The sequence below is a fragment of the Balaenoptera borealis genome (genome assembly GCF_965194805.1).
Source record: "Balaenoptera borealis genome assembly, chromosome: 4".
Classification (NCBI taxonomy): domain Eukaryota; kingdom Metazoa; phylum Chordata; class Mammalia; order Artiodactyla; family Balaenopteridae; genus Balaenoptera; species Balaenoptera borealis.
Window position 1 is genome coordinate 100,808,072 of NC_138861.1, and position 27,912 is coordinate 100,835,983.

The 27,912-nt window shown below is 36.5% G+C and overlaps 1 protein-coding gene across 1 annotated transcript in view; it reads left to right on the forward strand.

Annotated features, from left to right (window-relative positions):
- Nucleotides 1-8,782: 8,782 nt before the first annotated feature.
- LOC309627342 (uncharacterized protein) overlaps nt 8,783-27,912 on the forward strand; it is a 71,127-nt gene continuing 51,997 nt past the window's right edge. Inside the window, exon 1 of the mRNA XM_082389222.1 lies at nt 8,783-18,062. Within this exon, the coding sequence (XP_082245348.1) occupies nt 17,885-18,062 (178 nt within the window). The 5' untranslated portion in view covers nt 8,783-17,884. The remainder of the gene's footprint in view (nt 18,063-27,912) is intronic.

Consider the following 27,912-nt stretch of genomic DNA (forward strand, 5'->3'; position numbering starts at 1 on the left):
AAACACATCATTCATCAAGTAGAACATACCAAAGCATACTTTCTCATGCAATTCTTGAAGGAATAATATGTAAAAAGAAAATAATCCATTCAAATCTGTAGAGTTCACTGCCTCATTCTAAAGCACCAACTGACTGATCAAAAACAATTTCAATTGGCACAGTGAAAATAACCTACACAACACGAGAAGCAAATGAGGAATTCTTAAGGGAGCAAAAAATGGGCTTCATAAGTTCTAGAGCTGGGACTGTAAATCAAGAACACTTGAGTTCCAATAGACAGCAATAGACTAGACTGGCTGGCTTCAGCCATATGCCATTCTATGTCATATGTCATATATCTATGTCAATGTCTGTGCCTACCTATGTCATCTATGTCTATTAACATATATGTAAATATATTCAACAACTATTATGTGTCAGATATCAATGCTGGTATAGTATCAAGCACTAAGGAACTCAACGGAACAGAATACACAGTGAATGCCATACTATAACTAGCAACATGACCTACGAAGCTCTACTCATTAGGCACTACACGCACAATGGCTCAGGCCCATGAACTTTTCAGAGACCAAGAAAATAGTTGAGTCTTGAATTAAACAATCAAATTTATGGTCTAAAAGATGAAATCAAAACTGCCAAGTCAGATTCACAGTGGCTTAATCAGATGTCTATAAACATAATATTGTGTCAGCTTCATTCATGATGATATCCAGCATTCATAAACATTTCTTTACACTTGAAATCAACTTGTAGGTTAGATTTTCTTGGTTCACAAAAATTTCTGAGTGTGAGCAAAGACTGCTGAGAAATTGTAGCTGACTTTAAATTAAATTAGATATTTGTAGCCCCAAAATTTTGAGGCCCATTATAAGTATCCTCATAAAAATTTTCACTGGCAAAATATACTATTTTGAATGTAGGATTTGGATGCATGTTTATAGGGTTGATATAATGTGGGGTAGGGACTCCAAAAGAAAGAGTGCCAGAGCCTATGGAAGTCTCAGAATCACCTGGATGTGCCAAGGGGAAACACTGGCATACATAGAAAGGGTTTCTTTGAAGATGCGAAATTTGAAATACAATTAAGAGTTCATATGACAAAGGGAGAGAAAATACATACATCTTCAAAGACACAGTCATGCATTTTGGGGCATTGGTAAGGCATTTCTTATGACTGAAGGCTCGGGTTTGCAGCTGGAAGGGAAAAAGTTCCTGGAGAAGGATTAAGGCCAAACAAAGAGCAACTCAGGAGAAAAGGACCAGCGAAGCTTTCTCAACAAGAAAATGACATGATCAGATACACTTTCTTATAAGGTAACCCTGGTGGCAATATGGACAATAGATTTAGTGAGGTCACCCATTCGGAGACCATTGCAATATAAGACAGATAAAAGATGATGAGAGTCAAAGGTCTGGCTCGAAATTCAAGAGATATTTAGTTTGTGAAAGCGATTCTTGGAGATAAAAACAGTTTCCTGCTCTGCACTAAGCCTTTGAGAGCAATTCAGAGAAGAAGTGTTGAGTGGGATCATTTTCTCTGAGGTGCAAGTTATTTTATAAAGTGGGTAAGTCCAATCCACAGCAACCATTAATGCATCCTTTCTCTTTTAGAAATGTAGTATGATTCTCTTTTGTTGAGTCCGGCAAAAATCTGAGTGCCCACTACGCAAGCAACATTATTACCTTGTAAGGACTGGAGAAAATAAGCAGTGCTGTCACATGGCTTTAAAACATGGCTCTTGCTTCTTGTCTACCCCTTTACCTGTTCTTTGTACTTGGGTGGCTCTTTTGTCTTTAGCCAGTCAACTTGCCATCCCCAAATGATGCTCTTATTGTGAACCCAGAGTGCTAACCTCACTACCCGTTTTATCCTCCTACCTTCAAGTTGCTAATTATGCTTACCTAGCCTATCAGGCTGGCTTACCTGCCTTACAACTCATCAATATCCTCCACCCAACAGTCATCTGGGATTTGCCTTCCCTTCTAACCTGCTGCTGACTACCTTTGTCTGCTAAATTTGTAGCTCCATGCCTTTTTTTCAATCTTTCAAAGCCATATTATAAATAGTCCTAATTCTATTGTTTATAACCTAATAATACCTTAACATATTTAATAAGATCATGACAACCCTGCAATTAATTACTCTTTCTACTCCTAGAGATAATGATAACAAAAGAAACGGAAATGTGATTTATGTATCATCAGGTATCCAAGAAACCTGTTTATCCTAAGAGAGGTGGTAAAGAAAGATTTTATTATTGCCTTTTAAAAAATACAGTGACTGAGCCAGAGAAAGGTTAACTGGCCATGTTTACCCATTATTTGGTTTCCATGCCAAGGTAAAGTTCATGCTTCAAATACATCTCCATACTCTTCTCACAAACTTTTTGTTTCTGTTTTTTCTCAATAATCCCTTACCTCAACAGAAACCTAGCACAATTCTTATAAAGATGTTTGTCTTATAAATTGATGTTTGCCTCTGGGCTTCAGATATTTATTTTTGTTTTACTTAAATTGGTTTAAGGTGCATCCCCTGAAGATCAGTGTTCTAACCGTCTCCATCACTCTAGAGGGGTAAGAAAAGGGAGAAAGAAAATAATTGGCTTTCTTTTCCTTTCTGTCCCTGCTCCTGTACCTCCTCTTCATCTCTAGCTTTTCCCATTGTTAAATCTTGTTCCAATAAAGGGAAAATTAAAAAATGGAATAGGAAAATGTGAACAGTGAAAGAAGTTCTCTGATTAACCACTGAGTCATAATGACCTCAGCTACAGTGTTCTCTGGTTGGTTAAGAATTTAAAAATAAATAAATAAATAACATATCTGAGAATATTTATAACATAGTAGGTGTTCAAAGAATTTCGTGGGGTTGTTTTTTCCTTCTGTGCACTCCAACCAACAATTTCAGTTCAGTTATTTTTTATAATCCCAAATGGTGTGTTACTGTAATTATGCATAGATCATACATAAACCACCATATTTTTTAAATTATTCATTTTGCATATCAGCCATCTCATAATTGTATTCATTAAAATGATCCTTATTTGAACATCCATCCAGTGCAACCTTCAGCTTGCTGAACATCTGTACATAACCTGGAACTATGGGCTTCATTTGGCTTTCTTTGTTGAATTACCAGCAAATATAGAGAACTGCTTTTGTGCAGTTTTATTTGAATTTTGAAGGCAGGTAATTTACTAATCCTCCTTTCAGATGCTTCCTTTGTTCTTTTCTGAGATTTGTATTGACTGAATGTTTCAAGGTCTTCATTGTTTAAAGTCAATGAGATAATGGAATTCCCTTTGATAAACTAAATTTGTTGACAGAAATTTAAAAAGTGCAGAAATAAAAATTTTTATTTTATTTCCTTTGCAGAAATTTAAAAAGTCTTCAATGTATAAATATATGTTGATGGAGGTGACTGCATCTCTTGGTGAAACATTTAGCTGCCTGTCTTCATAAGATCTGGTATCTTAACAGGAGAGCATAACTTTCTATCTTTCTGTTGTAACTTTAACCACCTAAAGGTGCTGGCAGCAAAGCAAAAGAAGCAGGAAGTCTAATAAAGACATTAATAATGCATGTCCACAAATCATCATTTTCATAGACACTTCTTATGCTGCATCTACACTTAAATGAACAATTTACTTCCTTGGAATCATTTCTAAACCTTCTCCAATACATCCTCTCCCCCAAGGATCTACATCTGGGCACCATATGCATGCTCAGCTGCTTTCCTACTGTCTCATCTCACACTTTGCACTGAACTGAGACATTTGCTGAAGAAATAAGAAGAGTACTGCCCCAAAAGTAGAAGACAATGAGTTCTATGGCCACCCTCACCATTTATTCTTTCTTTCTGCAAACCACTGAAATTCTCTAGGCACCAGGGATCTCAAGTGTAAAGTACAGATCATCATAGCTTATCTTCCTAAAATTAGATGATCCCTGAATGCTTTTTCAACTTTAAGTCTCCATTTCAATAGAAATATATGGAGAGGACTTTAAGCCTTGTCAAATTCAAACTTTGTATTTTGACCCTATCTTCCTTATCTCATAGGAATAATATGAAAGCACTTTAAAGATCTATGAAATAATTACCTAAACGTAAGGGGAAAATGTATTATTGTAGAAAACCTAAATAAAATATCTTAATAACTAACACAGGACTGTCTCTTAGGGTAGAAGTGAAGCTGTGCAGAGAAAATACCTTAAGAGGTTGCTTGCTGGAAGAAGGTGAGGCATCCGCTGGGAGAAACCAAGGTAAAAAGAGAGGTAACTGGAATTGAACAATTCTGGTACCTGGGCCAGAATTGAACCAAAACGTTGTGTTGGGGGATAGTCAAGCAGAGAAGGGTAAAGATGGAAGAAATGAGCATGACTAAAGAGTATATGATGGACATCAGAAGCCTCAGCTGAAGTTATAATTTTCACTTTGACTTGAATGTAAATCCCTCAAACCTATATGCTAGAAAGCCTGCTTCACACACAAAATCATGGTGAGTAAGTCTTCTTAGTAGAAATTATAGAAAATGGTTAAAGTTCTGTTTCTCAGTCCATGCGTTAGAGTTGAAGGATAATAAAGTCCAGAAATGAGATACTGTCTAAACTGAAATAATTCAGAAAAAAGTAGGGTCTCAGAAACACAGTAGAACATGAAAAATTTTAGAACGTGAAAACCTTAGGATAAGTGTAAAATTTGTTTTGGTCATGATCTGAATCTTACTTTTCTGAAATATTAAGGGGAGGTGATCAATCTCAGCTCATATCTGGATAATGATGGTGATGAGGAGGAGGGGGAAGAGAAGAAGGGAGGAGGGGGATGGTGATGATTATGACTGGTATTAGGAGAATTTTTATTTCCAGAGAAATTTAATGATATGGAAGGAGAAGAATCAATATGCCCTAGTGAAAAAAGGGGTTGTCAGTGAAAAGAATAGCTTTATAAACAAGATAGTAGTTAAAAACCATGAACCAAAAGGTCACAGGTAATTTGTAATGGAGAAAATAAGTTAGGACAGAGGAGTGGGGAACAATCCAGAAAAGAAATGTGAGACCTTGAAGGAGATGCTACGAGGTTAGACTACATCTTAACATGCACAACAAGTTTCCATAAAATTAGCATTCCTTTTTGAATCATAATTATTGTAACATTAAAGGAAATAATTGAAATGAATTAGTAGTCTTCTTCAATAAATGTCTTAGCTACTATTTCAACTAATAGAACAGATGCACTTCCAGAATTCATTTATAATAGTAAGATGAAAAACAACATAAAATGAAGGTGACTGATGTGATGGAGAAAAAAGAAAAGAACTGGACTTAAAGTTCTAGGATCTAAATTCAAACCTTGCTTTAGCTATTGAAAATTATTTACTGAATTTCTACATGCCTGACTTTGTGTTATATTCAAGGATATAAAAATGACTAACATGGTGTCTGGACTGCAGAAATGCACAGTCTACTCAAACAAACATGAAAACAGATTACTTTATTACAATATAAAATGCTACCGTAACAATCTGAATGGTAAGTACAGTGCAGTGTGGCAACAGAGAGCATAGACCCAGAAGCTAGACCTCCAGAGTCCAAATTCTGTCTCCTGCATTTAATTGTTGTGTGATCTTGAGTGACTTATATAACCTCTCTGTGCCTCAGTTTCCCCACTAATAAAATGGAAATGCTAAGATTGCTTCATGAGGTTATTGAAAATTGTAAAATACTTAAAACAATTCCTGGCATATAAAGAGGGTTGTGTCATCACCATTCTCTTCACTGTCATCATCATCACCATCATCTTCATCACTATGGAAACACTAAAGTGAGAAGAGCTAATCTTGTCTAAGAAAACCAAGAGAGGCTCACAAAGTAAATGTGAATCCACTTAAAGTGGATATTCCAGGTAGATAAATGGGAAAGTATATGCCAAACAGCATGAACTACACATCCAAAAGTGAAAAAATTAAGACAAGCCCTGCTGAATTGCTGGCTACGAGGTTAGGCTCAACTGGGTTCCTGTCCCCTTCTCTGTAGTCTCAGAGCTTCTCCACATGGTTTCTCGAGCAGAGTTGTCAGACTTCTTATTGGTGTCTCAGGGCTCCAAAAGACGGAGGCAGAAGCTGCCAGTCCTCTGAAGTTCATGTGTCTATTGCATTCCATTGGTCAAAGAAGTTACGTCCAGTCCAGGTTCAAAGGGAAGGGAAATTAACCCTACCTTTCGAAGGGAAGAGGGTCAAGGAATCTGTGGCTATCCTCCATACATGTAAAGAGTGGAGGACAGATTAAGGAGCTATGTCTAAGAATCAGCAGGATATGTTGTCCATCAGTGTGTGGAATGGAAATGAAAGGTAAGAATCATGAAGAAACACAGTCAAAGATAAGAGGATCATTTTTGCAATACACAAGCATATGGAAATGGAAATTGTAAGTCCTGAATTTTCCAAGAAATTATGATCAAGATGATGGTCACATCCAGGAGATTTGTTTCAAGATGTTATTTGTGTAAGATGTTTATAAAAGTTCTACAAAAACACACCAAAAAGCATATGTTAAATCAAAATAAACTTTATTTTAGAAAGTCACTTTAAGTATGTGGTGATATAATTAAGCCTTATTAATATGCTGTTTATTTAACAGATTAAAAATGCATAAGAAGCATGTCCCATTCATCTTAATTAGACAATATGCTTGTCACAATTATTTGCTTTATATTTTCATTTTTCATGAACATTTTGAGGATATCCATTGATGCTATTAAAATCAACTTTCCCCTTGGTTTGTGGTTCTCTGATCTCAGTGCCACAGCTCTCCTGAGGCACTACCCAGGATTTCTCACCTGACCCTCTGCCAATGCCTGGCTGTTAGATCTGTTCTGGAGCTAAGAACAGCTACAAAAAAATGACTGCATGTATTTTCATGTTCTCAACAGTGTTCTTGCTTTCTTTGTGATTCAGATTTCAAAATTTGCCCACTCTCAAGTACTGCACACAGCTATGGGTGTGAGATAATAGATACTGGCTGACAGAATATCAAATTCTAGAGCTGCAAGAGGTTTTTAAAATTATCCCTTCCAATTTTTTCCAAACTCAATCATTTGGAATCATTTTCCAAACTCACCACTTTCACCACATTGCACCAACCATTCACATACTATTATTTTTTCCTGTAAATGTATTTACATTTTTACTCATATACTTTGAGGAACGTATATATTGCTATTACAAATAGAAAACTAGTTGAATCTGCCATAATTGAAGATGATAATGCAAATGAATATAACCAAAACAAAATTATATTAATAGATTCTAACTTGATGTTTTTGCTTGCCTGAAGCTCAGGGCCTGAGGTTCACTCACTCTGTTAGAAAAGTAAATTCTCAAGTTTGAGATTACCAGGATCAAATGGAAGGTTTCTCCTTGAACCATAAGGATTAGAAGAAAGTTGTAAAGGTATAAATGCCTCCACCATGTCATCCAGTAGACTGCACCTTTGAGGCATCACTAATCACTTTGGTATTTTCAGTGGCATGGAACACTTGCTTGGGAAGCATTTACTATTCCTTTCCCCTCATCAAAGACACACTTATTGAGTACACCTTGTGCCCAAATCTTGGTTTCTAATACCATTTCTGACAAAAGAAACCAGGGCTTCTTGGTGATTCTAGGACTGAGATAGAAAATATACAAAATTAGCCTAGAGCATCATGTAGTGCCAGAAAGTAAGGATATTCTGAAAAAAAGAAAATCAAACCACGATGATGGGGTATGTCAAAGGGACACAGGAGCCAATCAAAAGAGCTTCCAATGGTCAAAGTTGGAACAATTTGAACAATAAAGTCAAGTAGTATTGGATTATAAAGAAAAGCATAGAATAAATAACCATAAGTCCATGCTGATAAAAAAGAAATAACTGAGTAAATGAGGAAGAAGAGACAAATCTCCCAAGTAGAAGACTTCCAAATCATTTATGTAGATACTTCATCCTCAGCAAGGTGGAGTAAAACCAACATTCCTTAAGTGCAGATTGAGCACAGTGACTTCTTTCATGGTATGGAAAAGAAGAAAACTTTACAGTGGAGAAACCTTACAAACATTACCTCAGCAACAGTGATCAAGGTCAATAACAACAGTGATAAGTCATTTTGATAATATGTGCCCTTGATATGATGTGATGAAAATACCACAACCCCAGGATAATTATGACAAAACATCAGACAAATCCCAATAAGGGGACACTCTACAAAACATCTGACTAGTATTACTCAAAACTGTCAAGGGCATCAAGAGCAAAGGAAATATGAGACATGACAACAAAATGTAATGTGGTATCCTGGATAGGAAGCTGGAATCAAAAAAGAAAGAAAAAAAAAGGACATTAGATAAAAACTAAGGAAATTTGAATAAAGTATGGATTTTGAATAAAGCATGGAACCAATAATGTATTGGTTCATTAATTGTAACACTGTACCATGCTAATGTAGATGTTAATAATAAGGGAAACTGGGTGTGGGATATATAAGAACTATTTGTTCTCTTAATTTTTCTGTAAATCTAAAACTCTTCTAAAAAATAAAGTTTATTTTTAAAATATGCATTTATTTGTCCATTTAACACATATTTTTCAAATGTCTAATAGATGCCAAGGTCCAAGCTAGATGCAAGGGGCACAAGATGGTAGTTGCCCTCATGGAAATAACTGACACACAAAAAAATTAAGTGGCTCATCCAAAGTCATATAGCTGGGAAGGAAGAAGTGCCTCCAAACCCATGATTTTGCCACTCAACCTTAGCAGCCTACTTTCTTCCATATTCTGACATATTCAAGAAGATATTCCTTGTTGAGTTATTGTATGTAAATGAACCTGAATCAATCAGCAAATGTTTATTAAAAATGTATCTTGTTCCTAGGACAAAGCTACCTGCTGAAAATTAAAAAGGGAACCAGTGGTCTCTGTCCCCAACGAGCATGTTCTTTCTGTGACTGTAGAACAAATATACAAGCATAAGATTTAAGGATGATCCTCAATAAATTTGAAGGGTAAGGATCACAAAACAATAGTGGTCAAATAAAATGAGAATGTTTTAGAAGAAAAGGGGACTTAAACTGGGCTGTCGTTCTAGGTAGAGTGTTCATTTGGAACAAGGATTTTTTTTTATTAAAGCGTTATAATGTGGTAAAGCTACACTTCCTGTGTTCCAATCCCAACTATTCTACTCACAAGATTTGTGATCTTCTGCAGATTGCTGAAGCCCAACTGTTTTCCTCATTTGTAAAATGAGGCAATAATGGTATATTCCTGAGAAGGTTGATTTAAGCATTCCATGATATATCAGCCAGGGTTCCAAGAAAAAGGATGACCCATTCACTCTAGGGAAATTCAAGGAGAATATATTTTATGTCATAGTCATATATATACAATTGATCATAAACACATAATTGACAACGACATGAGTTTAAATGAGTTGGAATATGAACGTTGGAGGATACTAGGAAATGGAGTTGCAGGGGGAGTTCATGAAACCTTTAGAAAACAAAAATCACACTATTAAAATATCTACTGTTCCACATAGAGGGACAAGTTAGGAAGTGGTAAGGGGTAGTGAGATGCAAGGGAAGGATTCAAGCTTCCAGACATAGAAGCATGTTCGCCCATGTCTATATGTCTTTGAGCAAGTTTCTTTCCCCTCTGAGCCTGTGTAATTTTATTTGTCAGCATGGCTGGACCACAGAGTGCCCAGACACTTGGTCAAACATTATTCTGGGTGTGTCTGCAACGGTGTTTCTGGATAAGATTAACATTTGCATGGGTAGTCTGAGTAAAGCAGGTTTCCACCTCTAATGTTGGGGGTGGGACCGGAACCCACCCAATCAATTGAACACCTGAATAGAACAAAAAGGCTAAGTAAGTAGGAACTTCTGCCTGACTGTTGAGCTGGGTCATGGGTCTTTCCTAGCCTTTGGTCTCCAACCAAAACAAGGGCTCTTCTTTGTTCTCAAGCTTGGTGGCTTTCAAACTGGGCTTACAGCATTGGCTCTTCTAGTTCTCAGACCTTCAGACTCAAAGTGAAAGTACATCATCTGCTCTCCTGGGTCTCCAAATTGCAGATCTTAGAATTTGTCAGCCTCCATAACTGTGTGAGCCCATGCCTCATAATACACACAAACACACACACACACACACACACACACACACATAGGTTCTGTTTCTCTGGAGAAGCCTAATACAGAGCCCTAATGCCCTAATTTATAAAAGAGGGAGTATCAGGAGAATTCAGTGAGAAAACCATGTAATTATTGCCAGCACATAGTAGGCATTCAATGAATGTGTTTGTTCCCCCTGCACAGCTGAGGGATTGAAAGCACAGCCAGTAGAAATAAAATAAAGGGCTATCTTTCTAATAGACATCGTTTCTGCTTCCAGTCTTTAATAGAGTCCATTAATATCTATCAAACATTCCTGGGAATGGAAATATAAAGCTATCGTTGCTATATATGTGGCAGCCTAATGAGCCAGCTTCTCCCAGTGAGGCAATAATTTACTCAAAGGTCCCAAAGTGGCCAGCATGATGAGTTCAGAGAGCTTACCAAATGGACCAGTTCTTGCACAAAGAGATTGCATTATTATGCTACCCTTTCTGTGTGGTTTGCTCAATGAAGCTCTATGTAGGATAAACCAATGTGATATCTGCCCTCTAGGACATTTCCCTGCAGGGATTTCAGTGCCAACTTCAATCCCCCAAAATCATGCAGTCAGCTCTCCTAGTTTCAGGCCAATGGAGTTCTCCTAAAACACAGCTTTCTCTAAGTCATGTATATCCATTTCCCCCAGGAGGGAAGGGAGGGGCAGGGGAGGCAGGGGAGGTGGTGGTAGTGGGGGCTGGAGGAGGGATGACATTGGGCAATTTCTCAAGCTCCATTTCTCAGTAAAATGTCTCAATATTTGTGTGCATAAGAGCTTTTTTATGTTGGCCAATGCATATTGGGTGATGATATATGTATATGTCACTTCACAGTGATGGAAGGCCCGGCTGCAGAAACCATTTTCTGAAGTCAAGGATTGCAGCCCCAGTGCTAATTTGGCAAGAGAGATATTTATGACCTTAACAATGGTACCAGAAGGCTCTCTGTCTCCCCTTTTGAGTCTGGACAGTGACTGTGGAGAGACTGGATTGCATTTTAGTCACCAGAGTTTGATGTTTAAACATATTAGAAAGTACTTAGCCAAAATGACTGAATAATATGATATGGAAAATGAATCTAGTAGAAAGAGCACTGCAAGCAGAAAACTGAGTTATCAGACCTCTTCCAGTCCTAACTATCAGTGTCACCTTGGGCAAGCCACTTAATCTTTCCATGATGAAATTGTGTGACCTGAAAAATGGGTTAATAATAATCATTCTAACTTTAAAGCCTAAAGAAAGTAAAAAGATTTCCTGAGGTTCTTTCCTGCACTATTATATCTAAAACTGTGCTCTTTATTCTAGGTAAAGACAACATTAATCACCATCAGCCTATTAACACTTGATAGATTCCCTTTATATGGTGCTTCTGATTTGACAAAGTATTTTTTAAGATTATTTTATTTTTGGACTTCCCTGGCAGTCAAATGGTTAAGACTCAGTGCTCACTTCCACTACCAAGGGAGCGCATTAGATCCCTGGCTGGGGAACTAAGATCCCACATGCCACGAGGTGTGGCCAAAAAAATAAATAAATAAAAGAGTAGATGGCTAAAAAAAAAAAATTATTTGATTATTTTATTTTGTTTTTTTATTGAAGTATAGTTGATTTACAATGTTGTATTAATTTCTGCTGTACAGCAAAGTGACTCAGTTATACATATATATACATTTTTTATATCCTTTTCCATAATGGTTTATAGAGAAAGACAAGTACCATATGATACCCCTTATATGTAAAATCTAAAATATGACACAAATGAATCTATCTATGAAACAGAAACAGAATCACGGAGGTAGAGAACAGACTGGTGGTTGCCAAGGGGCAGGCGGTTGGAGGAGGGATGGAGTGGGAGATTGGGGTTAGCAGATATAAACTTTTATATATAGACTGGATAAACAACAAGGTCCTACTGTAAAGCACAGACAACTATATTCAATATCCTATGACAAAGTATTTTTATGTACATTGCTTAATTCAATACACACAGTATTGCACTTAAAGAGTGGCAAAATGAAATTATCATTCTCACTGGGAAAATGAAGAAAATGGAAGCTAAGAAGGATAAATGACTTACTTAATGTGTTCCAAGTACCAAGTACACTGCTGCCTCAGTTCCTTTGAGATTACTCTTCCCTGCCACACTTTCTCAGCTATCTCCCATCTCTCTTCTTCACCTCATTCAAGCCTCTCTACTCAATACCACTTTTTTAGAGAGTCTTTATTCCCTGATCACCCCAGATAAAATAGTATCACTCTATCCCCTTACCTTGCTTTATCCTTCTTCAAAGAACTTAATATGTCAAGAAAAAGTCATCATTTATTTGTTTATTCATTTATTGGTCCCTTGTCTCCACTTGTAAGCTCTATAAGAGTAGGAACTTTGTCAGTTTTTTGCTCATTCTTATGTTCCTAAAACCTAGAATAGTGTCTGATCAGTAGTAGGCACTCGATAAATAATTGTTAGTGAATAAACGAACAAATGAAGTGAAACAGGAAAGCCACTGGAAACTTTGGTTTTTATCCTTAAAAAAATGGAGGGTATCCATGTCCCTTAACTGAGTTTCCTAGGATATCTTGATTGAATTTTATTTCACATATATTTTTATCTGTCTTTTTCATGAAAAATTAGACCGTATTTTATTATTTTTTTCTTAAACCATGGGGAAATGTAATTATATTTTTCTAGTTTAGGAATTATAAGAGTGGTCCTTCAGGTAGAAAATAAAAATAAATATCAGTGATTCCAAGCTTGGCTGTATATCAAAATCACCAGGGGACATTTTTTTAAACTCTAAATTCCTGATGCTTACCCTTGACAATTTTGAATTCATTGGTAAAGGCAGGATTTGTACATTTCAAACATTCCCCAGTTGATTCAGATGCACAGCCATGTTAGAGAACTAACGAGTTCAGTGAGAAATTCCTTTCTGCTCTGCATATTATTACCTGAGGCTTGAGCAAGCACCATGATGGTTGAGTTACAGCCATAAGATCTATTTTGGAAGAATAAGAGTTATATTCTCATCAGAAACCATCCAAAATTTGTTAGCCATGGGGATTTCTGATTACGTGGATAGAACACAGAGGTCAAGCAGTAGTGTTTTCCTTATGATAAAGGTCTATCCTCAGGGAACAGAAGCCCATTCATTTTTCTGAGTGTGGAATAAAGCTTTTGACCCCATAAGGAAGCCAGGTAAATACAAAGTAGTACAACCCAAAACCTAGAAGCAAGGAATAAGGCAAAATCTTGGCTCAGTGCACTGGGGCAACATGATGGATGGCATGAAGTGAATCTGAGAACATTCATTCAGTCTTCTATGGATATTTACTGAGCATCTACTAGGACCTAGAAACATACAAGTGAGCAAGATGGTCTCTGCCTTCCAGAAACATACATTGAAGTGAGAGAGAGAAAAACATACTAAACATAATGGTACAGAAGAATTGGATTTCGGTGGTTAAATATTGAAGAAATGTCTACCTCACTAATGAAATAAGGAGAGTTAGATCTAAACTCAAAATGGAAGGATGTGTTAAAGATGATAAATAGGAAATGGAAAGAGGAAAAAGAGTGTTGCAGAAAGTAAAAAGAGCAAAGAGGTTGGTCCAGACTTATGCTACAGCTTCAGCATTTAAGGAAGTGAAAGTCTAGAGAAAACAGAATGACAGAGAGTAGAAGTCTGAAGTGATAGAAGACAAGTTTGTTGGAAAGACTGTGTATAATATTTTTAATGACTTTTTTAAAGGGAAATTCAGCAAATATATGTTGAGTTGACCCAATATATAGGTTGTGCCTAACACAAGGCATTCATTGTTCTCGGCATTGGAGATACAGTGGAAAGAAAAAGGACAGACAAGATCCTAGCAACCTCAAAGCTAACATCTGAATAATTGGTTAACCAATATACAAGTGAATAAAAATATAACCATAGTTCAATTGATGGTGACTTAGTCTAACTTTGGCAATGGGAATGGACAAAATGAAGAACATGTAAATGACCACCTGCAGAGATATAGCATGAAGAATGAGAAAGGAATGGCATCCTTATAGGGGTTACCTGACCCTTGGATGAACCTGACTCTGTCTGGATGAGTGGCTAAATTCTAAGCTCCACTATATGTGAGATATTGAACTTTATATTCCACCTGCTTCAGTGTATGGATTCCAGTTCAGTGTATCCAGCTGAAATGTCCTAGGAAGGAATTGCTTGGAAGAATTGAAACTGAGGCTGACCCCATTTATCTGTGAAGAATAAACAAATTCTATGCATTTGGAAAGTTGTATAATTAAATTCAAATACTGAAGTAAATATAAAACACCCAAATGTTCTCTCTAAACCCCAGTGATCATTGAACTAAACTTAAAATAATTTTGAAGGTGACAACAAAACAAAGAGTTTAAAGTCAAGATTAAACTTACATTTATCTTGTTTTATTTTATAATGAGGTGAACTTGTTTGTTATTCCCTTGAAAATCAGATATCTGATAGCAGTACACCTTTTGAGTTATTACATTATGATCTTATAAATCTCTTCTAAACCTTGCATGTGAATGATTCATAGATGAAAAATGAAAGGATGGGCTTATAGCAAATGGAAGAAAGTATCCATAATCCAAGTGGACATAGGCAAGAAGAATTAAATCACAGTAAGACAAACAGAAGAGACAAGATCTGAATGAGTTAAGAGAGGTTAATCAAAATGTGTTCTCACTCCAGAAAAGAAGGGGAAGTATAGAATAAATGATAGCCTCAGGAGAAATACAAAAGTTATGGGTAATCTAGTATCTGATGGTCTGGGTGTGAGGCTTCTGTACACAGTGCCCTACAAGCAAGTGAGACTGGACTAAGCATAAAGGAAAAGAAAAGGTTCAACATCAGTTGTCTATGGAAAATGAACAGATGGTCTTCTAGCCCCTGGCAACACCATTCTGCTTTCTGCCTCTATGACTTGGACTATTCCGTGTGGCTGACAGGGGCTTCATGCTCCAGCTGGGTGTCAGGCCTGTGCCTCTGAGATGGGAGAGCCGAGTTCAGCACATTGGTCCACCAGAGACTCCCGGCTCCATGTAATATCAAATGGCAAAAGCTCTCCAAGAGATCTCCATCTCAATGCGAAGACCCAGCTACACTCAACGACCAGCAAGGTACAGTGCTAGACACCCTATGCCAAACAACTAGCAAGATAGGAACACAACCCCACCCATTGACAGAGAGGCTGCCTAAAATCATAATAAGGTCTCAGACACCCCAAAACACACCACCAGACACAGCCCTGCCCACCAGAAAGACAAGATCCAGCCTCATCCACCAGAACACAGGCACTGGTTCCCTCCACCAGGAAGCCTAGACAACCCACTGAACCAACCTTAGCCACTGGGAGCAGACACCAAAAACAACAGTAACTAAAAACCTGGAGCCTGTGAAAAGGAGCCCCCAAACACAGTAAGTTAAGCAAAATGAGAAGACAGAGAAACACACAGAAGATGAAGGAGCAACGTAAAAACCCATCAGACCAAACAAATGAAGAAGAAACAGGCAGTCTACCTGAAAAAGAATTCAGAGTAATGATAGTAAAGATGATCCAAAATCTTGGAAATAAAATGGAGAAAATACAAGAAACATATAACACGGACTTAAAAGAACTAAAGAGCAAACAAACAATGATGAACAACACAATAAAAGAAATTTAAAACTCTCTAGAAGGAATCAATAGCAGAATAACTGAGGCAGAAGAACAGATAAGTGACCTGGAAGATAAAATATTGGAAATAACTACTGCAGAGCAGAATAAAGAAAAAAGAATGAAAAGAATTGAGGACAGTCTCAGAGACCTGTGGGACAACATTAAATGCACCAACATCCGAATTATAGGGGTCTCAGAGGAAGAGGAGAAAAAGAAAGAGACTGAGAAAATATTTGAAGATATTATAGTTGAAAACTTCCTTAATATGAGAAAGGAAATAGTCAATCAAGTCCAGGAAGTGCAGAGAGTCCCATACGGGATAAATCCAAGGAGAAAAATGCCAAGACACATATTAATCAAACTATCAAAAATTAAATACAAAGAAAAAAATATTAAAAGCAGCAAGGGAAAAACAACAAATAACATACAAGGGAATCCCCATAAAGTTAACAGCTGATCTTTCAGCAGAAACTCTGCAAGCCAGAAAGGAGTGGTAGGACATATTTAAAATGATGAAAAGGAAAAACCTACAACCAAGATTACTCTACCCAGCAAGGATCTCATTCAGATTCAACAGAGAAATTAAAACCTTTACAGACAAGTAAAAGCTAAGAGAATTCAGCACCACCAAACCAGCTTTACAACAAATGTAAAGAAACTTCTCTAGGCAGGAAACACAAGAGAAGGAAAAGACCTACAATAACAAACTCAAAACAATTAAGAAAGTAAAAAAAGCAAAGAGGTTGGTCCAGACTTATGTACTTGTGGACTTATGGGCTTCTTACAATTAAGAAAATGGTAAGAGGAACATACATATGGATAATTACTTTAAATGTAAATGGATTAAATGCTCCAACCAAAAGACATAGACTGGCTGAATGGATACAAAAACAAGACTCATATATATGCAGTCTACAAGAGACCCACTTCAGACCTAGGGACACATACAGACTGAAAGTGAGGGGATGGAAAAAGATAGTCCATACAAATGGAAAGCAAAAGAAAGCTGGAGTGGCAATTCTCATATCAGACAAAATAGACTTTAAAATAAAGACTATTACAAGAGACAAAGAAGGACACTACGTAATGATCAAGGGATCAATCCAAGAAGAAGATATAACAATTGTAAATATTTATGCACCCAATATTGGAGCACCTCAATGCATAAGGCAAATGCTAACAGCTATAAAAGGGGAAATCAACAGTAACACAATCATAGTAGTGGACTTTAACACCCCATTTTCACCAATGGACAGATCATCCAAAATGAAAATAAATAAGGAAACACAAACTTTAAATGATACATTAAACAAGGTGGACTTAGTTGATATTTATAGGCCATTTCATGCAAAAACAACAGAATACACTTTCTTCTCAAGTGCTCATGGAACATTCTCAATAGATCATACCTTGGGTCACAAATCAAGCCATACTAAATTTAAGAAAATTGAATTGTATCAAGTATATTTTCCAACCACAAAGCTATGAGACTAGATGTCAATTACAGAAAAAAATCTGTAAAAGATACAAACACATGGAGACTAAACAATACACTACTAAATAACCAAGAGATCACTGAAGAAATCAAAGATAAAATAAAAAAAATACCTAGAAACAAATGACAATGAAAACACGACAAACCAAAACCTATGTGATGCAGCAAAAGCAGTTCTAAGAGGGAAGATTAGAGCAATACAGTCCTACCTCAAGAAACAAGAAACATCTCAAATAAACAGTCTAACATTAGACCTAAAGCAATTAGAGAAAGAAGAACAAAAAAACCCCCAAAGTTAGCAAAAGGAAAGAAATCATAAAGATCAGATCAGAAATAAATAAAAAGAAATGAAGGAAATGATAGCAGAGATCAATAAAGCTAAAAGCTCGTTCTTTGACAAGATAAACAAAATTGATAAGCTATTAGCCCGACTCATCAAGAAAAAAGGGAGATACTCAAATCAATAGAATTAGAAATTTAAAAGGAGCAGTAACAACTGACACTGCAGAGATACAAAGGATCATGAGAGATTACTATAAGCAAGTATATGTCAATAAAATGGACAACCTGGAAGAAATGGACAAATTCTTAGAAAAACACAACCTTCCAAGACTGAACCAGGAAGAAATAGAAAATATAAACAGACCAGTCACAAACACTGAAATTCAGGCTGTGATTAAAAATCTTCCAACAAACAAAAGTCCAGGACCAGATGGCTTCACAGGCGAATTCTATCAAACATTTAGAGAAGAGCTAACACCTATCCTTCTCAAACTTTTCCAAAATATACTAGACGAAGGAACACTCCCAAACTCATTCTATGAGGCCCCCATCACCCTAATACCAAACCAGGCAAAGATGTCACAAAGAAAGAAAACTACAGGCCAATATCACTGATGTACATAGATGCAAAAATCCTCAAGAAAATACTAGCAAACAGAATCCAGCAGCATATTAAAAGGATCATACATCATGATCAAGTGGGGTTTATCCCAGGAATTCAAGGATTCTTCAATATATGCAAATCGATCAATGTGATAAACCATATTAACAAACTGAAGGAGAAAAACCATATGATCATCTCAATAGAAGCAGAAAATGCTTTTGACAAAATTCAACACCCATTTATGATAAAAACCCTCCGCAAAATTCAACACCCGTTTATGATAAAAAAAAAAAACCCTCCAGAAAGTAGGCATAGAGGGAACTTACCTCAACATAATAAAGGCCACATATGACAAATGCACAGCCAACATCGTTCTCAATGGTGAAAAACTGAAACCATTTCCTCTAAGATCAGGAGCAAGACAAGGCTGTCCACTCTCACCACTATTATTCAACATAGTTTTGGAAGTTTTAGCCACAGAAATCAGAGAAGATAAAGTAATAAAGGGAAACCAAATCAGAAAAGAAGAAGCAAAGCTGTCTCTGTTTGCAGATGACATGCTACTATACATTGAGAATCCTAAAGATGCTACCAGAAAACTACTAGAGCTAATCAATGAATTTGGTAAAGTAGCAGGATACAAAATTTATGCACAGAAATCTCTTGCATTCCTATACACTAATAATGAAAAATCTGAAAGAGAAATTAAGGAAAAATACCATTTACCACTGCAACAAAAAGAATAAAGTACCTAGGAATAAACCTACCTAAGGAGACAAAAGGCCTGTATGCAGAAAACTCTAAGACACTGATGAAAGAAATTAAAGATGATACCAACAGATGGAGAGATATACCATGTTCTTCGATTGAAAGAATCAATATTGTGAAAATGATTATACTACCAAAAACAATCTAGAGATTCAATGCAATCCCTATCAAACTACAAATGGCATTTTTCACAGAACTAGAACAAAAAATTTCAAATTTGTATGGAAACACAAAAGACCCCAAATAGCCAAAGCAATCTTGAGAAAGAAAAACGGAGCTGGAGGACTCAGGCTCCTGGACTTCAGACTATACTACAAAGCTACAATAATCAAGACAGTATGGTTCTGGCACAAAAAAAGAAATACAGATCAACTGAACAGGATAGAAAGCCCAGAGATAAACCCACGCACATATGGTCACCTTATCTTTGATAAAGGAGGCAAGAATATACAATGGAGAAAAGACAGCCTCTTCAATAAGTGGTGTTGGGAAAACTGGACAGCTACATATAAAAGAGTGAAATTACAACACTCCCTAACACCATACAGAAAAAGAAACTCAAAATGGATTAAAGACCTAAATGTAAGGCCAGACACTATAAAACTCTTAGAGGAAAACATAGGCAGAACACTCTTTGACGTAAATCACAGAAAGATCCTTTTTGACCCACCTCCTAGAGAAATGGAAATAAAAACAAAAATAAACAAATGGGACCTAATGAATCTTAAAAGCTTTTGCACAGCAAAGGAAACCATAAACAAGATGAAAAGACAACCCTCAGAATGGGAGAAAATATTTGCAAATGAAGCAACTGACAAAGTAAATTTTGGAGATTTCCAAAATTTACAAGCAGCTCATGCAGCTCAATTTCAAAAAAGCAAACAACCCAATCCAAAAATGTGTGGAAGACCTAAATAGACATTTCTCCAAAGAAGATATACAGATTACCAACAAACACATGAAAGGATGCTCAACATCACTAATCGTTAGAAAAATGTAAATTAAAACTACAATGAGGTATCACCTCACACCAGTCAGAATGGCCATCATCAAAAAATCTACAAACAATAAATGCTGGAGTGGGTGTGGAGAAAAGTGAACCCTCTTGCACTGTTGGTGGGAATGTAAATTGATACAGCCACTATGGAGAACAGTATGGAGGTTTCTTAAAATACTAAAAATAGAACTACCATACGACCCAGCAATCCCACTACTGGGCATATACCCAGAGTAAACCATAATTCAAAAAGAGTCATGTATCACAATGTTCAGTGCAGCTCTATTTACAATAGCCAGGACATGGAAGCAACCTAAGTATCCATAGACAGATGAATGGATAAAGAAGATGTGGCACATATATACAATGGAATATTTCTCAGCCATAAAAAGAAACGAAATTGAGTTATTTGTAGTGAGGTGGATGGACCTAGAGTCTGTCATACAGAGTGAAATAAGTCAGAAAGAGAAAAACAAATACTGTATGCTAACACATATATATGGAATCTAAGGGGAAAAAAAAATTGTTCTGAAGAACCTAGAGGCAGGACAAGTATAAACACGCAGACGTAGAGAATTGACTTGAGGACACGGGGAGGGGGAAGGGTAAGTTGGGACGAAGTGAGAGAGTGGCATGGACATATATACACTACCAAATGTAAAATAGATAGCTAGTGGGAAGCAGCCGCACATCACAGGGAGATCAGCTCAGTGCTTTGTGACCACCTCGAGGGGTGGGATAGGGAGGATGGGAGGGAGATGCAAGAGAGAGGAGATATGGGGATATATGTATATGTAAAGCTGATTCACTTCGTTATAAAGCAGAAACTAACACACAATTGTAAAGCAATTATACTCCAAGAAAGAAGTTTAAAAAAAACCCAAAACACTGTGGGTAAAACACACATCCTAGAAAGAGCATGTGAGGAAAAATATGGAAATCTGGATGTTATAGTTTTAAGAAAAGACCTTTGTAACAAAGTCATGTAACACAAGATTGTGCTTTACTTTAGGTGTTTTAATTTTCTTCTCAATCAGTCCAAGAGCTTTCTTGTCTCTCTTCCTCAAGTCTCTCTTTATCTTTTTCCTATAGTCAAGCTACATTGGAATAATCTTGATCCTAGAAGTTGATTTCTTTTTTTTAATATCTTTATTGGAGTATAATTGCTTTACAATGTTGTGTTAGTTTCTGCTGTACAACAAAGTGAATTAGCTATATGTATACATATATCGTCATATCCCCATCCTCCCTATCCCACCCCTCTAGGTGGTCACAAAGCACCGAGTTGATCTCCCTGTGCTATGCAGCAGCTTCCCACTAGCCAACCATTTTACATTTGGTAGTGTATATATGTCAATGCTACTTCCTCACTTCATCCCAACTTCCCCTTCCCTCCCGTAAATGTGTTTTCAAAGTAAGTTCATCTTTACCACTTAAAGAGAGGTTTATCTGCTTTTTGCCAGGCAAGCTGTTTGATCAAGTCATTTAATATCACATATTTGGGATACAAGCAATACAAGCTGTTGAGATCAAGAGGAGCTTTGCACTTAAAACGAGTATGTAGTTGTTGACTGACCTCTAATAAAATGCAGTGTCCTGTTTTCTTTGGGAATTAGATGAGAGGGTGGTTTTTACATCTATTTTTATGTTCAGTTTCCAAGATGATTCCAACAGATTCCATGAAATCCACAAAAGCAAATACTCAAACTACAGGATAACATATGCTAAAATTACATGTGTGTTTAAACCAAGATAGGTACAAACAGACCCAAGCTGAGCAATTTTTTTTTAAACAGCAGGTTAATTTTACATACTTTTTATAACTGAAATAGTAGCTAACAAAACATTATATCAGCATATGTGGTTTAAAAATTAAATGATAGCTTGGATTTCCTCGTTCAAGGGTTCTGGCAAAGATCATCTTAAACTTAGAGAAACTACCATGATATAAAATGGGATATAAATGGCAAAATCAACCCCACTCATGATTTGTAATTTTGAAGAACCATAACTAATCAGTACCAGAAGGAAAAGCAGCCAAAGAGACATACCAGTGTAACTGATATCATTTAAATCCCTAATCTGACTTCGGAATAAGACATCTAACCTGATAGTGCTATTCATGTATCACTAAATAAAACTATAATTCAAAGTACAGTGATACTGAGAGTCCCTTAAAGAAGTTATCTAACAAAGATATGGAAAGAAATAAAAATGCAAAAGCCAAATTTCAAGGTAGAAACTGATTCCAGGCTGCTTTCTCTGTTTCCCAATAAGACCCCATCTAAGCTGTCTCTTTCCTCCCTAAATCCCCTTAGCCATGTAGTCTGGAATTGAAACATCGAGCTTTTGGGTAGCGAGAATCTAGTGGCTTTCTGTTCACTGAGTTTTCTTGCCTCTGTACATAAAGAAGCCAATCCTGACATTGGGAACTTGATCCAATTGGCTTAACTACCTAGAAAAACACTCTTGGTCACCTACCTTCTTAAAGAACCCTGTTTCAGAAAATCTTTAGCAGAGACAAAGTGGAAAACTTCATATCTATAATGCTGAACCGAAGAATCAAAATTCCTATTTCTGCAGGAGCTAAAGTTTGAAAGAGTCTATCAGTAGATCGTGGAGAGAAATATGGTATATAAAAGTAAAATAGCATGATTGCTACATTTCAGCCTCCTTCAAAATGCTGAGCTTTCCTTATCCTAATAGTTTTCCCTTTGGTATACATGGAGTGGAAAGTAACTAAACCCTTCTGAGACAGTCAGTGTACAGATTCAATAATAATCATCCTTATTTCTCCTTTCAGGACATGCATAAAGACTGTTTTAATGTTACTGAAAAATAAGACTATATATAACTAGCTTTCACCAGAGCAATAAAAACACATGGTTAGACTAACATTTCTAAAGGTTTTTTTATATTCCAAACTCTAGCAACAGGTGTGGTCAACTGAACCCCTAATGTCCACAAGAATGAAAGCCCTGCATTTGAAGAGATTTTGAAATCCTGAGATCTAAACCCTGGTGTTTCATATATGAAGAATCTGGTAAGTTATATAGCTAGTTAGCTGCAGCAGTGAGAGTAGAAATCAAGACAGCAGGTTTCCAGACCAGGGCTTTTCCTCATCCATCCTCCTGCCTCTCTCTGTACCTTGTCCTTGTAAAGTTACTTGGACACAAAATTGGGAAAGGCATGGTGATTTTCAAAAGATCATCTGATGGCCACTGGTCTTGGAGGAAGGCATTATTGAGAGGAAGAAAGAGATATCCTTAATATCCTATGAGTGGAGACCAAGTTATTGAATAAGATAGTTCACACGAAGACAATAAGAATGCTGCCTAGCAGGCAGAAAGTCTGCCGAGCACCCCATGAGTGTAATAAATGTAAACCACTATTGCCTTCTTCATCATAGTCTTTTTCTTTTTTCTCCTCCTCCCCTCTTCTCCTCCTCCTCTGCCTCCACCTCCCCCTACTTCCTCTCCCCTCCCCCTCCTGCACCTACTGCTCCTCCCCCTCCCCCTCCCCTCCTCCGCCTCTCCCTCCCCTCCTTCTTCTTCTTCCTCTTTATTACCAACATCATCATTACCATCTTCACCCATGTCTCCTTCACTTCACAACAACCTAAGGACAAGGAGCATGGGCAGGTGTGAGTTTCACCAGCACCCAATACAGTGTGGAGTTCTTCATCCATACTTTGGACCCACTTATTTGTAGCATTTCCTTGATTTCTTTGGCCAATATAAACACATCTCCACAAATTAATATCACACTGTTAGCGTCCTCACAGAATTATTTCCTAGTGTTTGTGTTGAAATAAATGTATTCAGAGTCAAAGTTTTTTTCCAGGAGAAAGTGAAATGAACAAGTTCCCTGAAACAAGCCCTCCACCCAGAGCAAGGATGATGGAAAACCTAACCAGACTCCTCGGAAGAGACGAGCCTGACTCTAACGCTCTCTGTGCATCTTTGCCTTCTTCGGGTGAAAGAGAAACTTAATTACGACATTTCAATATTGAAATAAAATTAGTTTGGAATATATTCCTCACTCTTGAGAGGAAATTATGCTCCATTTTTAACTGTGCCAGACAACTACCGATTCATCTGTGGAGTGATAGCAGTGTTATTTTTGTGCACATTCAACAAACTGTACATATGCAGGACCTGCTCAGGGCTTCTTTTCTTGTGGGTGCAACTTGGCATCCAAACTCTTGCTTACAGAAACGTTTATGGACATCTCACATGTCACAATGCCAACCCTGCCAACTGCTCATATTGGTTAAATTTCTTTAGCAACAATAAACATAGACAACTATGATGACATATTTTGTCTGTATCCCGTATTTGTGCCTAGTTGTAATGGACCAAAATAAAAGGTTTAGAGAATTATCTTATCCAGTTTAATCTAAATATTTTTTCATCCCAAATAGAGTATGTGCAACTTCATAATGTCCCTAGATAATGAATCATATATTAAGGTATTGTTTAATATATTAGTAAAGTTTAAAAATCATGTAATAAATATTAAAGACCACATAGCCAATGTAGTTTCACTCCTCTTTAAATGCCTCTGGCAAGGACTTAATTTAGATTTAATAAAAGCATTATTATATTATTTATTTGATTATAAATATGCTAATGTAAATGCCATGCTATAAATACTTCTGCTAATTAAATACTAGCTGACTTATGGAGTTTTATTTAGGCACAACTAGCAGTTTCTCAAGATCTATGAGTTGAAACTCAATAACTGTATTCTCAATAATACATTGATGTTTAATAGGTAATAACCACATTACACTCAATGCAGTGCCTTTATATGTATTCTTTCTATTGAACGTTAGTTTAAAAGTAATTATCAGTAGCATATTTACTAAGCTTTGATTGTTTAAGAGATATTCATCTTAACAAAAGAGGTTGTTATGCACCAATAGATATTCACAATAATCAGTTTATATTTAATTAACATATAATAACTCCCTCATTAAACCTAAATTAAATCCTTATTTGAAATACTCAATTTAAAGTGTAACTGAAAATATCACTATAGAAAATTACACAGCTTACCCTGCATTGCTTTCACAAGCAGAATGAGCGATGGTCCTGACCACCCAAGATGAAATTTCATAGGACATTGAAGAATGTTTAGAGTACTCTTTAAGCCCACATATATAGATCATAAAATAGGACAAGTTTTAAAGTAAATGACATTTCTTGTTGAACTCATATTTGTATGTTTTTTACAATCACTAAAGTCTAATTATCTAGAAACTAAATGAAACACTAAAGCATTTGATGTTCTTAAATAAAATATACCAATTAAGGTGAAAGGGAAGCTGTACCAGATATTCTTCATTTCTCCCTTCAGACCCTCTCTCCACCCTCCCTTACCTAGTTCTCTGACCCAGGAGGTTGACCCCTAAGGAATGCTTCATCAGGGTCCCTTGCCCTCTAGATTCCAGTTGGTTTTGGCCAATGGGAAGCGCCATCAGGAGAGGAGTGAAAGAATAGAGAGATGTTAGGGTCTTTATCCTTTCATCTCTCCTTGCTGAGCTGTGGTTTGCTAGTGGTTATGTTTCTGTACTTAAAGCCACAGGTTCTGTCTGGCAGCCCTTCCAATAGCTCTAGTTCTCATTGCGTGGTGGCAACACTTCCTTCTCTCTGATCTTTCAGTTTGGGGAGAAGTAATGGTTTCCTATATTTGCTAGTTCCAGGGTGTTTCTCCCCTGTTGGTTCCCTTAACTCTGCCCATAACTTTGTAAATACTCTACTAATAAAATTATCTCCAGTTACTCCTTTTGATTGTGTCATCTATTTCCATCTATTTAAGAACTTGGACTGATATGCAGCTTAAATTAACAAAACAAATAACAACTAAAACAGCAGCAACAAACCTTTGCAAAACTTTTCATATGGACTCAGGTTTTCTACACAAAGGCACATGGTTAATAAATGGAAAAGCCAAAAATCAAACCCAGGTCTCCCAATTCCATATCCTAAATATCTTCTATTATATCAAATAAGAAGAATTAAATCCTTCTTAGTTTCAAGCAACATTCTGTTAAAGCAGTAGCTGACAAATTTTTGAAGCCACAGAACCCTTACTTCAAACAAAATCCAAAGGATTTCAACAAGTAAAACAGATAAAAGTAGAGCATCTTTGGTTGAGGTAATCTTTAGTAATCCCATTCAGACCCTGAGGAGATGACTTCACAAAATCTTGCTACTGGGATTGTCACATGTCCCAAGACTGCCCATTTAGAGTGCTCTATCTCCCTCACTACAGTGACTAGTTCACCATAATCACATCATCCAAATGTCCAATGTCTTCCCCAGAAGTGCTGCTTTCTTCTGGAATGTCAAGCTGAAAATATATGAAAGCCTTAGGTCTGCCAGTAGTTACCTTGGCTGTCATACAAACACAACTAGCTTGAGAATATAGCCAAAAATAGAGGAAACCTGAACCAAGTGGAGGGGATCAGAAAGTCTTAATAACACCTTTTGAACTCATGGATTCAAATAAGACTGAAGGCAATGCTATCTTTGGAATAAGCAGGTATGGGAATCAACCAATTCTCTTTCTGCTTAAGTTAGTTTGAATTGTATTTCTAACACTTACAACCAGTAAAACAGAGCTCCACCAAAGTTATATAAGTAGTTAGTTTGGTAGTGACTTATTTGTTATCCAAAAGACACGGTTCTCCCTGACTTGGAGATTTATCTGGAGATTTGATGGCTTATTTCTAGATTATTCTTGATGGTAGTCAAGTTGATCCTTGTAAAGAATTAATACAACACAAAATTTTCCAAAATATATGTAACTCTTTTGTTTTATGGTAGAGTAGAACGAGCACTGATATCTCCAACTTTGTAGCAGCAACCTTTGCAAAACTCATTCTCCTTTTCAAACTTTAATTCCTTACTGATCAGCAAATTAATATTACCAATCTTGCTTTTTCACAGCATTACTGTGAGGTTCAAATTGGGTTTAAAATTTTTTATAATGTAGAAGAGTTCTATATTGTACAAAATATAAGACAATCTGTCAGTAGTTTACCAAATGTCAATTTTAATTATTTTTCAATTTTTTTTATATAAAAGCATATCAAATTATATATTTGTGCCATATATACTAAAGGAGATAATGTGTTTAAAAATATGTGTCACTATTTGTTGTTTTTGGTCTGAACCCTGTAGTTAATGTTCTTAAAGCATTTTACAGACATTAAATGATCAGATTTCTTAACAGTCTTCTGACACATCAGTGTTATAAAGGGGAACACTTCACTGCTATAATGCAGACTTGTATTTATTTTCCAGATTTAAAAAATTCACTTAGGGAAAGTCTGGGCATTAAAAATCAATTTAAAATACAATTAAACTCTTAGTGTATCCAAAAGAGACCAATAACAACATTAGACTATGTCTATTCCTGGGTCAAATGAGTGGGGAGTGCAGGCAAACATCCAGACACTTAGGACATAATGGCTTAAAACATCAACTATGGAAGCAGAAGAACGTTGGGAGGACTTCAGTTTCCCAAACTAACTCTCCTGAATGAAATCCATGTAGATATTATTCTACTTCCATGTGCCTAAATAAACCCAACTTCTGTCTTTATTTTTTTTTGATATGCTCAGTTGGTATGTCATAGGTAATCACCATATTATATTCAAGATATTGCATTTAGATATCTTATTTCTATTGAATTTTTAAGACTAATTACTGGTAACTTTATTTTTTTACAACCAAAGTGTATTTCCATCTTGTGACCTCATCCATCCACATGGTGTAAACATAATCATTATCAAATTGGGGTTTCCCTCCACTCAACCTGGATCACATATTTGCCCTGAGTATGGGTGAGCCCAAATTTAAACCACAACCTCCCATTCTACCATTCCTG